Source organism: Aristolochia californica, unplaced genomic scaffold (genome assembly GCF_029961685.1).
Source record: "Aristolochia californica isolate CCGP_79_NKW_82.1479 unplaced genomic scaffold, dmAriCali1.0.hap1 SCAF_16, whole genome shotgun sequence".
NCBI classification, from domain to species: Eukaryota; Viridiplantae; Streptophyta; class Magnoliopsida; order Piperales; family Aristolochiaceae; genus Aristolochia; species Aristolochia californica.
This window is the reverse complement of record NW_027181837.1, coordinates 22,865,626-22,883,278: the sequence shown is the minus strand read 5'-3', so window position 1 is coordinate 22,883,278 and position 17,653 is coordinate 22,865,626. Positions and strand designations below refer to the sequence as shown.

The 17,653-nt window shown below is 36.6% G+C and overlaps 1 protein-coding gene across 1 annotated transcript; it reads left to right on the top strand.

Annotated features, from left to right (window-relative positions):
- The first annotated feature begins 6,487 nt into the window (after positions 1 to 6,487).
- Positions 6,488 to 17,210, top strand: LOC137952851 (plant UBX domain-containing protein 4). Its single transcript, XM_068799934.1, has 4 exons — positions 6,488 to 6,938; positions 9,181 to 9,481; positions 16,455 to 16,550; positions 16,639 to 17,210. Exons 1-4 carry the CDS (start codon positions 6,538 to 6,540, stop codon positions 17,020 to 17,022), a joined length of 1,182 nt encoding a protein of 393 aa, XP_068656035.1. The 5' UTR covers positions 6,488 to 6,537; the 3' UTR covers positions 17,023 to 17,210.
- The last annotated feature ends 443 nt before the right edge of the window (positions 17,211 to 17,653 follow it).

Below are 17,653 nucleotides of genomic sequence, written 5' to 3'. Positions count from 1 at the left end.
TTTAAGAGATTTAAGCATTCAACAAATTAAACGAAGAGTCTATTGATTATTTTCAAAGTCACCCAAAGATTGTCAAATCATTCTTTTTGAGTTATTGGGATAAAAGGCTCATCCTCTCCTGGTTTTCAAAAAAAAAAACTCTTGAGTACATTATTCTAGCCTATTGAATCTTATTTGTACTTAGTGTTTGTTGCTTAATATAGTTATGGACTTCTAGTAATTCAAAACACAAAATTGAAACAATGGAGAAGAAGAAAAGGAAAATGAAAGAAAAGAATAGAAGAGAAGGGAGAAATTAAAGAGGGCTATGATAAAATGAGAGTGTTTACATATATTGAAATTTAGGATTCCATGATGTGTAATCATGGTAGAAGAGGATTAAGGGGTGAGAAGAAGAAGAAGAGTTGTGGAGAGAAGGTTTTAGGAGGAGAAGAGGAAATGATGAATTTGGAGTAGAGGGGAGGAAAAATAGGGTTACGAACATGTCCAAACCCTCTCCCTTAAGTTGTATTTATAGATATCAAAAGTAATAATATTACAATAATACCCTCCACCCTAGCAAGAGTGAATAAGAGACATAAATCATAAATTAATTGCATCAATGCCACTCTAATTACATCGTATCTTCCAACACTCCCCCTCAAGTTGGGAGGTAACGACAGTGATTCCAACTTGAACCAACTATATAGATGTAGTAATAAGTTCATCCATCATGGTGTCTCAACACTAGGCATTGACTGTTGAAGGGTAAAAATGGGTGATAAACTATAAGTCGAAACCAACCTCAAAGAATTTTGACCAAATCTAGTGATAATAATCACTAAAGTGGGTAATGTTTGTCATTGGTAAGACAATAAAAAACCCAAGGGTACCAATAAAAAGTAGAGAGTGTGATGCCTCACAAGACGACGATAAAATACCCATGTGTAGTAATAAAAAGTCCCAAATGACTTAAAATAACCATATAAATAAAAGGAACCAACCAAAGAACCGCTCCAAAAAGGTTTGGTCAAAGGGGGAAGTGAGAGTCAAATAAAGGACGGTAGGAGAAAGGCTTCCAAATAATAAGGTAATGGGTAATGAGGAAGATACGGTGTTGAGGCCACTATATACTTTATTTTCCTAAGAAATTCAAATTTTGTATCAGACAAACCAATGCTGATAATAGTCAGCAGCCGAGGAGTCCTTCAATAAAAATGTCTCAGTCAAACAGACACAATAACAATAGCAGATATGGGCCAATGTCCAAATAACACTTACTAAATAATGAAAGTCCTTAATAAGGACACATGAAATAATCTATTACGAGTCTATCCGTAAATAAGGACGATATGCACCAAATAATATGCTGGAACCAAGTAATAAGCAACCAATAATCCAAGTGTTGTTAATCTTCTCAAAAAGAATAACTGAACTGAGAGCAACTGCAAGGTCTTCTAAAAACAGAGAAGAGTGAATAAAACAATAATGGATGTTGCTTCCATGTTTCCTGCATCAATGATTAATTTAGACACCAAACCGAGAGCTAGGCATATTAAACCAACTAATTAGCAGCCAATGACATAAGTGTTTTATTTCTAAATATAGTCCATGCTGAGAGATGTAATTACAGAATGAAACTTATTCTAAAAGGGAAGATAAAAAACCAAAGACAAAGCTTCAGGCTAGACCAGTTATAGCTTAAAAGGATTTCACCGAATGATAGGTTGAGTGAGGCTACTCACTTCATTAGGGGATAAGTACATCGAGTGCTACTCCAACATGTTGTTAATATTCTGTAAGGATTTCTTATAACTATAGAAGAAACACACGTTTTGAATCTGATCCTAGATCAGTATCTCCTTACATAGATACTTCTGTAGTTTGCATCATTAAGTCAAGTAACTACTTTTTTTCGAAGTTGTCATAGTTCATAATAGGAATACTTCTTCTTTTTGATAAATAAATCAAGGAAAGTTTCTAAAAATAAGATGATCTTCTAAAGATTCTTTCCAGAGATTGTTTGTTAACATATAGAAACATTCCAAAGGTATATCATTAGATATTTTCCTGATATTGTTGATCAATAACAACAACTCAAAAAGTGAAGAAAATAAATCGGCTTAAATTTTCGCATGCAACAGGATACCAACATTACCTTTGATTCTTCCAATGCAAATATCTATTTAAATATAGATCATATTGACATGAAATTTTTTCCTTCTAAAACTGGACTAAAATACCTTTCATCCAATTAGAATTTCTCTTCATAAAATACACTTATTTTGAGATAAATAATCTGATAGATTTTGGACTCTTTAATCTGGCTTAACTGAGTACTCTTTCTTATTTGGCCAACATGACCACTGATTCTTCTGAGATTGATATCTCCATTAAAAAACTCAGATTGAGAATTGGTTGAATAGGTAAGAAAATAAGCAAATATATATATAATTCTCCATATAAGGTCTCTTTCTTGATGGCATAAAACAACTCAAACGTTGAAGCTTTGAACTGTTGCATAAAACTTTTTAGTTGCTTGACCTTTGCTCCTTCAGATGTTCATTTCTCTTTCTAGAAAAATCCAATTTTAATAAAAAAATATTGGTAAAATAGGCTCAAATATATTTCCAATGGTATATAATGTTCTATATGTAAAATACAACAACAAAGTGAAATATCGAATGAAAAATAGGAATTGGGAAAGAAGACTAAAGGAAAAATGAGACACTCCTCTTGTTTCTTTTCCTTTTTTTTCTTCTTCTTCTTCCCCCCATTCTTCTCCATCTGTTTCTCTTTTTCTATCTCAGATTTTCCCCCGCTTTGATACTTAGGATTCCATGATGTATAATCATGGTAGAAGAGGATTAAGGGGTGAGAAGAAGAAGAAGAATTATGGAGAGAAGGTTTTAGGAGAAGAATTATGGAGAGAAGGTTTTAGGAGGAGAGGATGAAGAGTGACGAATTTGGAGAAAAAAAGGAGGAAGAATAGGGTTATGGACCTTAAGTTGTATTTATAGATATCAAAAGTACTAATATTATAAGTATACCCTTCACCTTAGTAAGAGTGAATAAGAGACATAAATCATAATCTGGTTACATCAGTGTCTCCCTAATTACATCATATCTTCCAACAACATGATTAAAAAATTATCATCAAGGATATAAAGAAACTATAAATGATACATATTCAAGCACGAGTTACATATTTTAGCACTTCCCATCAAAGTGAAAGATAATCAAATAATCCCAACATGGAACACAACATGTAAAACCACGCTCCATGCAATGCCCTAGTGAATATATCTACCAACTAATGTCCAATTCTTACAGGGGAAGTTATGATTTGTTCACTTAGTATTTGATCTTTGGTGAAATGATAATCTACTTTGATGTGCTTTGTTCTTTCCAAGAAAATAGGATTGTGGCTATAAAAATAAAAGCTTGATTAGCACTTTCATAACCATTGGTAAGTTTACCCCCACAACATTTTTTTATGAAAGAAAATGTATCTGGATCATTTCACAAGTAGTATGTCACCAAATATGTGCTACAGTCTTGCTATAACTTTGTATTCAGCCTCTATACTTAATCTTGCTACTACATTTTTGTTTTTTACTCTCTAGATCACCAAATTTCCCCCCCAAAAGGTACAAAAATTAGTGACTATAGTCTGCATCATAGTAGCCTCTCATTTAGGTGTGACCCTAAAACTTATAGAATAGTCGTTTTCTAAGTCCTCCTTTAGATACTATAGTATTCTATGAATGGTTTCCATATGAACTTTTCTAGGTTTCTCCATAAACCTACTAATTAGTCGTAGTATGTGAAATATATCTAGCTTAGTCATAGTAGTATCAACGAGCTTTCCAACCAAACATCTATAAAAAGTGATATCATTCAAAGAGAGACAACTATCATCAAATAAATCAAGATTAGCTTCTAGTGAAGTATCAATTAGTTTAGCTCCCAATAATGCAATTTCACTTAGAAGATTGTTGATTTCTATGGCCAATACATAAATACAGAAGATCTCTGAGTCAAGGAGAGAAGAGAGGAGCTCTAGCTCTTGGGAGAGAGGAGAGAAAAAACCATGGAATACAAAGAAAGGGAAAATAGAGAGAGGTGTAAGGATCAGCCAAGAGGAAGATGCTTGAATTCTTTAACCCATGTCTTGAGGTTGTGTCTATAGTTGTGAGAAGGTGTTTATAATGACTATAATGCCCTTGGGTTACAAGCTTCAAAAGAAAAAAAAAGACATAAGAAGACATACACCAACTTGCATGATGTTACAATGTGGGACCCACCATGGCAACTCAAGCTGGTGGGACCCACCATGAGCTCAAGAGGTGTCAACAATAGTCTTCATACAAAGTGGCTCGAGCTAAGAGATAAAGAACATGTGTTGAAATAGAATAGAAGATTAGAAGATTAAGTGGGACCCACAAAGATACCACGAGGTGGTACCTCTATCTACATGAGCTGGAAGATCATGTGGGATCCACAAGATAAGACCATGAGCAGACTCTTTAGCTTGATTCACATCCTTAAAGAAGGTGTTTGTAGTTGAGTTAAATTAGTCTCTTAAATAGATAATGTAATCTTATCATAATAGGCTTATCTTAGAGAGTTCTAGTTGGAATGTAATTATGAGTCCTAAAGTTACTAGTACATGGACTCTATCACCTCCTCCACTATAAATAGAGGTGATTGTAACTCGGAATTAATCAAGCAAGTCTCTTTTTTTTTTTCCACTCTCATGTGAAGTGTTCTCTCTCTAATCTCCTTTATTTCCTTCTCTTCTCTCTCTACCCGAGAGCCTTTCTCTTTTTCTTTTTTTTTCTTTCTCTCTCCCCTTGCTCGAGGTATTATTCATGGGGTTCAAAATTCAACACATAATTACAATCATATGTAATCTCTATGAAAATTCTCCTTATTCACTATCCATGTCACCGCTACACATGAGGGCGACTCCACCCCCCCAGCTGATATTTATATCTTGGTCAATAGACTTGTGTGCTTGAAAAGAAATTCTAATCTTTTGTGGCATTCTCTCCCTTACTTGGATATTCTAGTCACATAAAATTTGATCACCACAGCATGTGATATTCTTCATGGTTGGTTATTGCTTTCTTGTACTTCTTCTTTTACTTCTCCCCTTCAAGTTGGGAATGCCTTTGTTCTTTTGCAAGAGACCCAACTTGCATAACACAATGGTGAGAGAAGAAAAATCACTCCTAGATGTATGAAAAATCTCCATAAATCAATCAAAACGGTCATAGTCTAAAATATAAATTTCAATAGTAGAAAACAACCCCTTTAGGACACAACAAAGAGACTAATTTTTTTAGGGTTGCTCAAACACAAATCACCCCTTGGGTGAAGAATAAAAGACTTGATTCAAACTAGATGATGGGGACACTCATATACTTTTTGGGTAGTGGGTCTTGGCATTTCTCTGAAGTGATGAAAACAACAAAATAATAAACAAAAAAAAAAATACTAGAGAAAAACAACTTTAACTAGAACGGGGCAACTATGCAACACTTTTTACTTCCAAGTAAGGAGGCACTTTTAGACCAATAGATGGATAAAAAATAACTAGGTCTAACTCAAGAGGGCAATAAAAATAATCATTTATAAACATGATGATTAAGGAAACTTAAAAAGAACTCCAGTAAGAAAGTTTTTAGATGGAACATAATAATGGAAACATTCTAAAAGTAGACTTATCATATAACACAATTACTTTTTAACACAACTTGACCTTTAAAAGAAAATATTCAAGAGATAAAATCTAGAATAAGGGAGGTTTATGGAATTTAGAAGGAGGAAACAAGACTTTCTAATTCCAAAATTTTCAGACTTTGTCAAAAAGAAAACTAAACTCATATAGGGAAAAAGTTCTCATAAGAAAACTAATGTAATGTGAAATCAAATAAAGAATCTAATGAAGGAAAGATACTCGATTTGGTAAAATCTTGACTAGATTTTGAAACAAATAGAAAACTTAACCAATATTAGCAACTAAAAAAGTGAAGCAAAAAAAAAATCGTCTTAAATACAGATTTTCATGCACAACAACATGACCTTTGATTATTCCAATATAGATATCTCTAAAAAAAATCAAATTGAGAAATAGTTTATTGGGATAGAAATTAGACTCAAGTAGTTTTCTTTTGAAATATAATTCTTTATATAAATTCTCGATCATGTTGGTACAAACCGTTCAGAAATTTGAAGCTTTTTGTTGCTACTCAATTTTTTTTTTTTTTGTTTGACCTTTCCTACTACTTTCAGATGTCAATTTATCTTTATAGAAAGCTTTGATCACAAATTTTTATTTTAAGATCAATAGGGTGAAATTTATTTTCCCTTTTTATAATAATTATATTAATAACTAACTTAGAACTAAATGGATTAAAGTTATTAATATCTCTCCGTGCATCGCACGGCTTCCCCCCACCGGTGAAAATCTATAGGAAACGAAAGGAATCAGACGTTTTAGTTGGGTGAGTCAGCCTGAAGAGACGAGAAGTCCAAGAACCCAATTTTATTATGGAGAGTAGCATCGGTGTCGAAGAGCTGGAAAAGCTGGTTGAGGCATTCCTGGGCATCACATCTTCCTCCAGGGAAGAAGCCCTCTTTTTCCTAGAGAGCTACAATTGGCAAATTGACACTGCTGTCCACTCCTACTTTGAAAACAATTCCGCCCCTTCCTCTCCCTCACCGCCTCACCCATCGCCATTACCTGCCGTCGCCCCATCGCCTCTTTCTCCTCCTCCTCATCCTAGTCCAGGGAAACCTATGTCGTCGTCGTCTTCTTCTTCCAAGGATAAAAAACCTGCGAGACCTGCTGGAGGGATTCGTACTCTAGCAGATCTCAACCCAGGGGCGGGCTCCGGCTCTGACCGCGACTCCGATGGACCGCCTGAGTACTATACCGGTGGAGAAAAAAGGTAATTTTGGGTACCCTTTTTCTTGTTATTTGCAACTTTGGCTGATAAACGTCGCTTGATGATTTGAAGAGGTTTGGGCATCCATTCGAAAATAATTAAAATTCTTATTTTTCTGTTCTCTTTGCTATCTATCTTATCTTACTTGTTATAGATAGAAACATCTTTGGGAGTTCGTCTGATGTTATCGAATGGATTCTCGTCTTGGTGGCTCTTGGAAAAGAACCGTGGACGGGGAAAACCCAATTTTTTCTTTTTCTTTTTCTTTTTTGCTTATATTACCTTAGACAATTCATGTCGCATTGAAAAACCTGCCTGCATTTAGTTGTCTTTCCTTTTCATCTTTCTGACCTATGTTCCTGTTGAGTTTTGTCTAGCCATACGGGCAAATTCTTTTCTATAAGCTACAACATTGAGTAAGTATTACAGAGCGGATGGGGTCAACCCATCTCTATTGGATTGTTTGTTTGTCTTCATCTTGTGTTCAGCCATTTATGAATTTCCAGATACAAGTTTCATTCTGCTTGATGTAGCTGCCGCGTGATCAGAGAGAATCTAGTTTGCAGTTGCTAAGTGTAGCTTCCTAGAAACTTGTACTGTCTAAGAAATTCCTCCCCTTGTTAAGTAGGTTGTGGTAGATACGTGTTCACATGCTTCATGGGCCAACATTTTTTTTGAAGCTTTAAGCACTCAGATTAGAAGTTTAAATTCTCATAAAATCCCTTTTCAAAAATAATAATAATCATAAATTCATCTTGTGACTGAATTCTTGTTTACCTTTTGTTTTTAGTTATTCATGATTTAAATTTGATTGGACAAATGGAGTTGTGATAGCTCAAGTAAATAACATGATTGTATGCTTTGAAATTTATTCACTCTTGCCGTTCATTTAGAAATGGATGCAGATAAGGGTGGTCAAGAGTGCCTAGAAATTCCTCTTGGTTAGAACTACTATATGATATTATTATATTACCTTTTGTCCCTGTTGTGGACTTCCATCTTTCAGTTTGATTCACTTTGGGTGTCTTCAATCTCCTTTTGTGCTTAGAAGAAGAGACTTTCATTTTCAGTTTGATTCAGTTTGAGAATATTTTATTACAAAAGAAGAAAATGTTTTTGTGTTTGCAAGTAATGCAATGGTATTTCCTCTTGTAAACCAAAGAAAAATGCAAGTCATTTGAGCAATCATATTAAAACATGTAAAAAGAGAGTGCACTGAGAGTGGGCAGTCCATCATTATGTATTTTTTTACCATAATTAACGAACAAATCTTTCATAACTTTTTTTTTCTAATCTGCCCCAATTTGTGATCCGATCCGCATGTAAATGGATTGAATGTGGATTTCAAACTCACCTGATCTGACCGGCATGATTTGTAGATGAACTAAAATATTTATTTAAATTTATTTAACCTGACCCAATCCGATCTGCAACAGCGCATGAGTAAAATTTACTGAATCCAGTCAGCAATGGGTCACAAGTGGATGATGCAGTCCCCTGACCCAACCCGACCTAGTTGCAGCCCTACTCCTGGGGTTTAGATTATCAGGTTGTCCAGTCTTCTGCTAGTCCACTCAAGTGGATGGGTCAAATGAATTTTTTTTTGTAGTAGCTAGCTAAGTTAATCAACATATAACAGCATAGTACAGTGAAGAAAGTGCATTGACTTAGCTGGTTTCTGAATTCTGTAGTAAATTTTTTCTTTAGTATTTTTCCTCTTATTTCTTATTTCTTTTCTCTTGAGGAAAAAGTAGAATATTTTTAGTTTTTTTAAGTTGATGCAACTGTACTTCCAGCATTAGGCCGTGCGAGGTGTGGGTTTTGGCCAGCATTACATTGTACAATATTCTTTTTCGGGCTGTAAAAAACAGTTTATTTAATTTTTTTTTTTTGTTTTTTTTGGGGGGGGGGGGGGGGTGAAGAAAATAAGGCAACGTTTCTGCAATCTTAACTCTTCATCATTGTTTGCAGCTATCTTTACTGCATGGTAGAGATTTAAACCATGTGGTGTGGCTGTTTCTTTCAAAAAAGGATCTGAGAATTTGATAAAAGCATCTTATGTTTGCTCTGTAAAAACTTTTTATAGCAAAAAAATTCATTTCTGTCTTGCTTTTTCCTGTTTCTCTATGATTATAGTAAGGCCCTTCCACTAGACAAAATACTCTGATAGTCAGTTGATGTCTGAGCACTAGAGGAAGTCCCACTATTTTTCTATTCATTATTATTGTTATTATTTTTTTTTCAGTGGCATGCTTGTCCAGGATCCAACTAAAGGAGGTGGCAGTGGTAATGATGTTGACTCTATATTTGATCAAGCAAGGCAACTGGGGGCCATGGAGGGACCTATTGACCCTATCCATCCGAATTCAAGCTTGAGAGGTTTTAGTGGGACAGGTAGACTACTTTCAGGAGAGACTGTTTCTGCTCCTCAACCACAGGAACCTGATGTTGTCGTTCACAATATTGTTTTCTGGAGGAATGGATTTACAGTGAATGATGGTCCTTTGAGGAGGTTAGATGATCCTGAGAATGCTTCATTTTTGGAGGTAATGATTTTTCTGATTTGACTTTTAAAATAACTTTCTGATTTAATTGGTGCTGCTTAAAAAGAAGTTTGTACTTAAATTTGTGCTTAGTTTCATGTTTACCATGAACTCTTTCAGTAAAAGATATTGATCTTATTTGTCCTTGTGAAGTTGCTGTCTACTAATAGTGGTAATGTTGCAATTTTTTGGATACCTGGATTAACAATTTTACTTGATTGTCTTCTTCAAAAAGAACTTCATCTAAGCTTCATACATGGGACGAGAGCAGGGATTTGTGATCTTCTCACAGTTGTACTTTCTTTAGGAGTCTGATCAATGCAATATCTAATCTTCTAAATCATTTTACGATTAGATCTTGTAATTGCTTTTTTTTAAGTGTGAAAAATGCAGTGAATTTAATGACCCCTCCACTTATTCTCTATTTTTAAAAGATTGCTATAGAGTGACACTCAAACACAGTGGACACAACCCATGCATTGATTAGGGTTTGCCCCTATTTCTTTAAATGACCAAACTACCCCTTGTTCCCTTGCTACACTGATTATACTTCAACTGACAAATATAACTGGGCCCACTTACAATGATTAAAATAAAACAAATATTTAACATTCGACCCCTCTAACAATTGAACCTTGTTGTCAAGCTTCAAAATTCAGGATAAGAAGTTGTCTTCCCATACCCATGTGACATCTTCTGGTGGTAAATTCGCCTACTACACTAACAATTTTATTCAAAAGTGAATTCCGTGATGGACTTGGTGCTTACTCTTGACAGCCATAAGCCTGGGTGGAAGTACTTCATAATCAAAAGTGGTTGGCACTCTTATGGCTGTGTCATTGGTGCTGATGCAACATTTGATGTTGCAAAAATTAAATCTTGTAATGGCTGCTGTACTGTCTTGAATTCCACAGTGATTGATTGAGTTCATGTTCTTCGTAAGGCCAAATTTTGGCTGATCAGTATGCTAAGATAGGTCACTCCCTGTCTGAAATGGTGGCTATCACTGTAGAAGCTTTGTAATGTTATTTAGTTCCATTTGTAGCTTGGTTCCTTACCCTTCTGTTTCCTTTTTTGTGTGTTAATAAAATATCGCCACTTCAAATAAAAATTAAAGAAAAAAAAAGTTTAGGCCGATTAGTTGAGATATTTGCTCCAGCGAGGCATAGTCACCCCTTGCAGCAAAAGTGACTGATGGAACTTCTATTGACTATGATTACAAGATTGTATAGATCTATAGACTATGATTACAAGATTGTATAGATCTATAGACTATGATTACAAGTTTGTATAGAAAAAAGCAAACTTCCAGTCAAACCTCCAAGCAAACTTGTTCTCAAGAGATAACTGATTCATAGTCTCCCTTGATACTGATAGGATCATTAATGAATCACTTATAAACTTTGAGCCCATGCATGTCTACTGTAGTCGAATCTGTCACACTGAGAGGTGCAAAATAAATAACTAAACAAGCAGGATGCTCATTACTAACCAGATGGAATGAGCACTTTAAGTCTATGTTTGGTCATAGCAGCAAAGGATCTTCAATTTTCTCTTATGGTTGAAGTGGGAACTTCTTGAAATTCTTGACAGAGCTTTGACTAAATGGAATGGATTATGCTCATTACTCTCCAGCCAAAGGGACCATGGCTGTACTGTCATACGCCATAAGAGGATAAAATTTCTGACAGGGTGCTGGCATGCAGATAAATATCCTGAATCTCCTCAAGAAAGAGGTCCAAACCTCCCAGGCAAAAGGACTGATCAATTGTTTTGGCTTCACCATTGCAGATTTTACAGATTGAGTTGTTTAGGATCATTCCCTGGTCTGAACTTGGAACTGTTGCCTAAAATACTGGCTCAAGTCACAGTTGCCTAAAATACTGGCTTAAGTCACAGTTGCCCTGGCCTACTTGGGCTAGTGCATACATCTTCATGTGATAACAACTTCATGTTTCCTTTTGACATGCAATTGAAACAGCTGATTGGGTGTCTGACTTCCATTAGTATGGCCCCTATTCTGATACCTATAGCGTCACGTTCAATGATAAAGAGCTTGGAGAAATCGGGTAAGGCAAGTACTGGTGTAGTTGAAAGGCTTTTGAGGCCTCTTCAGACAATTGAAAGGCATTTTTCGTAAGGTGATGACTATGTGGGTGGCATATAAGAGCATAGTTTTTTACAAGTCAATGGTAGTTACCCATTTATCTTAGAAGCTCTCATAGTTTTTATAGAATCTAGGTTGAGGCCACTTGATTATGCTTAAATTTTTACAGAATTAAGGTTGAAGAATAACTCTAAGAATTGCTGGCTTTCAAGTTCCATGGGAAGCACCTAGACAACTGTCTTAACTCTTAAGAATTTCTGGCTTTCAAGTTCCATGGAATGATTTTTTTTTTTTTTTTTTTTTTTTTTGATAAAGATGTATTTGTATTGACAAAAGAAAAATTACAAAAGAGGAGGGAGCAGATCCCTGGCAACAAGCGATTGTAGGGTAGCTCCTTGCTTGGCAAGCACATCTGCTGTCGAATTTGCGGATCTCGGAATGTGATACCAAATACAAGATAAAATTGAGGTAATTTCTGTAATCTCCCGAAAGATGCCCTGATGGCGCCACAGGGGAGGGGATGCACACTCACACCAACCAATGATCACCTTCGAGTCCCTTTCAATGTGAAGGGGACCGCTGCACTTGTCTCTAAAAACATGGAGCCCGTTGAGGAGGCCATGAAGCTCAGCTGACGTAGAATCGGATATGCCTAAAGGGCTGGAATATGAGAAAAGCTGATTACTGGAAGGATCCGAAAGAACACCTCCGAAGCCAAAAATCCTGGGATTACCAAGAGAAGAGCCATCAAAGTTCAACTTAAGGTAACCGAGTTCAGGAGGGGTCTATTCCTGCATGGCTTGGACCTTTGTCCCAAAATGCATCATTGCCAAATTGTTCCAGTTTTCACGGATAGGGGTACCCACAAAGGAGGAGAAAAACTTCTTAGTCAGAAGCCACGAAGAAATATGCCCCACCACTCGATCCGCGGCACGAACCGGTGATTCACTTTTTTGCATCGAACTGCTTTCGGTTGCGTTCATTCCAATCCATGGGATGAACTGGAACATATAAATGTTGTTTTATTGCTAGCAAAAGCTAACAAATAAATTAAAAAAAAACATCACAAAATTATTCTTGGTAAAGGAAAAAGAGAAATAATGGTGCCAAAAGAAATCTCATATTGAAACTTCAAAAATTGATTTAAAGTTATAGCAGATTCACATATTTATAGACTCTAAAATAACCTTGAACTTGCCAAAATAAGTTACTTCACCTTAATAGACTTTTCTAGTACTACACTTTCTATTTACAATTGAATATTGACTTGCTAAATTGAAAACCAGCTCCTAAAGAAAAGTTTCAACAACTATCTTATATGAAAACTACCAACAATGAACTTCCTTACTTTGAGATTTTCCTAAGTGACTACAAACAAAGAAAAAAAAATCATACTACATTTAAAAAAGAAAAGAAAAAAAGAAGACATACTAACTAATGAACTTCCTAGGAAATTTACAAGGGAACTACTGAAAGTAGAAGCCTGCTGACTTTCCCTATATACAAAGTACTAAAATAGATTACTTTCCTAAAACAGGGACTTGCCCAAAATAATGTTGTACTTAAGCCTTCCTCTTTCCTTTTTGTTTCCTTCTTTCATAAACCTTCAGTGGTTTAGAATGGCTTATTTTCCCCTCAATAGTTTTTAGCAATTTCTTTGACATTATAGCTATGTACTATGTTAGATTTCGGCCATTAGAAAGCGTTTTTCATAAGATGATTAGTACGTGGGCAGCATATAAGAGCATAGCCTTTGACAAATTGATGGTAGTAACCCATCAACCTTAGAAACTCTCGTAGTTGTTATAGAGTCTAGGTTGATGCCACTTTATAATGGAGAGCGAATCTTCTCTTATTTTGGTGCCACCTACTCCTTGGAAATAACATGCCCTGAATAGTTCACCTTGGTGTTCTTGATGGTACACTTAGTCATCTTTACAAGCTACCAGTTCTCTTGCAACACCTGAAAAACAACAGCCAAGTGCTTTGCATATGTTTAGACTGAGTGGCTTTAGATGATGATATCATCAGAGAAAATCAGCACAGACTTTCTCAAGATTGACATTATAATGTCTTTGGGGCATCAATTAACTTTTTCTTTGGGGCATCGATCAACTTTAACAACATCAACACTTACTTTTTGAGGTTCTCATGAGCCTGAAAAATATTCAGTGTCCTCTCATTCATTTTGATTTGGTTGATAATCAGATCTCAGATTTGGTTTGGAGAAGACACACCCCATGTAGTTCATCTAGCAATTTTTGACTAAGAGGATGTGGTACTTATCTTTAATATGATGTCATTGAGTGTTCAGTATTTGACACAAAATCACCTTGGTGTATCCTTCTTTTTCATGAGCAAGACTGGACAAGAATAGGGTTTATCCTCGGTCTTATGATCCGTTCGAGCAGCATTTATCTCACCATCTTTTCTATCTTAGCTCTCTAAACGTATGGGTAGGCTGAACATTTGTTGGGTCAGCTCCCAATTTGATTGAGATACAGCATTTATGAGCATATCTAGATGGGAGGTTCGACGGGCAATAAATGCATCGCCATTTTTGCAAGATCTGCTGGTCATTATGGCAGGAGAGAAATATGTGGACCTTCCTGTACGCAGCCAGCTCCTTGGGATATGTTTTTGAAGATGTAATCCTCTCAGTTCTCTGATGTGCAGGCACAAAAAAGATATGCAACCCTTTTCAAGCTCAGCCATTTGAAGACACTAGAAATACAAACTTCAAGGACCACCTCCCTCTCAAGGTAGTTGAATGGCAGCCGCCTCCTCTAGAATGCTGATTGAAGTATAATTTTGATGGTTCCTCAATCTGGAATCCTAGGCCAATTAGAATTGGAGTCTTTAGAATCACATGACTTCTACTTCCGAATCAACAAAGACAGAATCTCAGGCATTGCTTCAAAGCATAAAATTATATGCAAGATCATAGAGGGAGACTCAGTGAATGTGATAAGCAAAATCCTCACACACACACACACAGAGGTTGAGATAATGATCTTTCTTCCTCTTTGGAGAACAGAATGGAGGCATGTGCCTCAGTCTACTAACAATTTAGTAGATTCTTTAGTTCGTGAGGGTCTCTTTAGTTCGATGGTTGATCTTTGGGTAACCTTGGAAAGGCCGGATTTGGCAGTGTCTTCTGTGACTCTTCTGGTGCCCAAATCTTTTCCTTCGTCGACCCTTTGGGAATTGCTGATTCCACAACTGTTGAGTTCCATGCCCTCTTTAATGGGCTTCGTATTTTGCGTGACCACTGCAGTGACCCTCTTCATATCAGAGTGGATTCCAGGTTGTGATTGGTTGGTGTGCCTCTACCTCCACCCCTCTTTGGCGTCATTGGGATGTTTTCTACAGGGTTTTGGATATTGTATCCCATTTTGATTGTACTTGGTGTCACATTCCGAGATTTGCCAATTTTGTTGTTGATGTTCTTGCTAAGCAGAGACTACCCTCCAATCCCTTGTTGTAAAGGACTTGCTCCCTTAAGTTTGTATTCTCTTTTTTGTTTTAATAAAATCGTCTTTTCTAAAAAAAACAAAAAAAATAGGGGCAAATATCTGAGGGACTCCAAATGTAGAATGAGTAGAAGTTGGCAAGAAGATTGAAATTGAAAAATCTGAAAACTGAAAAACAAATAAAATCAAAGGTGTATGGGGAGAACCCATAAGCTCTATGAGTTGATTGTGTCAATTGTTTAACGTCAACATGCTCTGATGCCATGTTAACTTTGGACAAATTGGGTTGCTGTTTCATTACCAGTATGAGTTGAAATAACTCATATTACAATTTTAATGTGATTCTAAAGTGTATTCCTAACGAAACTATGACATTCCAAACCTAAGGGAATTCTATATGCAAATCATAATCAAACTATTTTTCTATAGACTCTGAAAGGTGGACACAGAGATGAAACACAACTTAATTGGGGAACTGGATGCCCCTTCTACTCCTCTATTTTTATAAGCTTGTGAATAGTGGGGCACACACACAATGGACGTACTCCTTATACTGACTAGGGTTTACCCCTCCAAATGACAAAAACTGCCCCGCACTTTTAATACTTTAAATGAAGTGAATATGACAACTAACAAAGGAGCCTGCAAAACACACAATAACAGACCTGCCATGCAACCCATAAATCCCTCCAAATCCAGCTGTGCCAAGGTTCTGAAGAGAACTCTCATCAATGTTTAATTAAAAAACCATGGGGAAAATGACTATCCCTTCAACTACAATATTATGCTTGCAAACAGTGGGGAAGGAAGCCTCCACTTACTCCTAATTATACCACTTTTACCGGCTCTCATGCCTTGCTGTGTGGATATCAAGATAATTATTTTTCAAGACGTTTAAACTAACTGTCTCATTTTTAGATAATTGATATCAAGATGTTTCTTCAATGGAACTTCCATTGGGGAGAGTTTACTTTCCACAGTCCGTCATCTATTTACTTATTTCACTACTCCCTGCTGCTCCCAGTCGGCTGATCAGCTATTTGTGCACGTATAAAAATGTGTCCTTTGCTAATTTTAGCATCCAATGCTTAGACTAAAAGATTTTGGTCGTGGGTCAAAGACAGCTTGGGCAGCACGACATGTTAAAGATTAGTATGAAAAAAGATGCTCTCCATGGTGTGTATGGTATATGAGTTTGTTACCTTTTCCTTGTTCTTTGAAAGCCGGCCTGATAATTAAATTAGCCAATATAGGAGAAGATATTGGAGGATTTATTTCATTAATATAGTGGGGTTCTTATGATGAAATGTTTCCTTGTCATTCACTTATGAAAGATTGATAGCTATGCCTGATTTGTGGTTGCAAATGTTTGATGATATATATTTTCTCCCTTTAGAGCATCAGAAAGTCACAGTGTCCCAAAGAGCTTGAACCAGCTGAGGGAAAGACCGCAGTTCATGTTAATCTCATCAGAAAAGAAGAGAATCGTCCTGTATGTCACCTCTCTGACCAAGTCTTGTGCGTGGCTATATCATTTTCTTAGCTTTTACAACTTATCATCCGCCTACTATGTTTGGCAGGAACCTGAGAAGCGCCACGTTCCATTTCAGGGGGTTGGAAGAACATTAGGTGGGGGTTCCACCTCTGACCCAGCACCGGCCAATCAAACTGCTGTCTCCACTCCTACAGATGCACCCACACCTTCTCCTGGCCTCGTTGTGGATGACACAAAACCATCAACTTCAATCCAGCTGAGGTTAGCTGATGGTACCCGTATGGTTGCTCGTTTCAACTATTATCACACTGTAGCAGACATACGTGCATTCATTGATGCCTCAAGGCCTGGTGGTTCCAGAGGCTATCAGTTGCAGACCGTGGGATTCCCACCCAGGCAACTCAGTGACTCTAATCAGACAATCGATCAAGCAGGCCTTGCCAATTCAGTTGTAATTCAGAAGCTGTAAACTGTTGTTGTCTTTCCCAATGGTACGTCTTAAGTGAAATGATTTGGAAAAAAACTCTCAGCGAATATTGAGGTTAAATCCTCATGGACATACATGTTACCCAAGTTTATTACTTTGGAGAAACAAAATCTGTGGTAACCATTTACTCTAGTTTCTGTGAAATATTGAACTTCATTTCAGATGATTAATTGATAGATTTGAGTTCTTGTGTGCACCTAGATTTTGTTAGGAAGAGAAAAGGAAAGTGTTGCAGTTGGATTGGCTCTAGCGAAGAGCCACGTGGTCTTGTTTGAAACCAGTTGCAGCTGTGAGATGGAAGCTTAGGCCAAAATCTTTTCTTTAAGATGTTATTTCTCTGTTCAATCCATTTATACTGCTGCTAGAAATGAAGTCGTTGATATGTGGATGTTTTACGGTGGAGAATAATTGAAAGACGGATTGAATATGGTGATCGTAAAAAATAGATTGGGGTGGCAAGAGCAGCTTCTTCTCTCAATCCAATGGCATTCTACCTCGTATTTAGATGATTGTGGCGAGGTTTTTTTGGAAACGTTCGTCTAGATCAACAGTAACAAGTCTCCTGGACGAGCGAGAATGACATGGAATGAGGTTAACAAGTCTCCTGGACGAG

Excerpts from the sequence above, each read along its gene's own strand:
- LOC137952851 (XM_068799934.1), top strand. The coding sequence starts at position 6,538 with ATGGAGAGTAGCATCGGTGTCGAAGAGCTGGAAAAGCTGGTTGAGGCA. Across the intron at positions 6,939-9,180 it reads TATACCGGTGGAGAAAAAAG|TGGCATGCTTGTCCAGGATC; the intron begins GTAATTTTGGGT and ends TTTTTTTTTCAG. Across the intron at positions 16,551-16,638 it reads GAAAAGAAGAGAATCGTCCT|GAACCTGAGAAGCGCCACGT; the intron begins GTATGTCACCTC and ends TATGTTTGGCAG.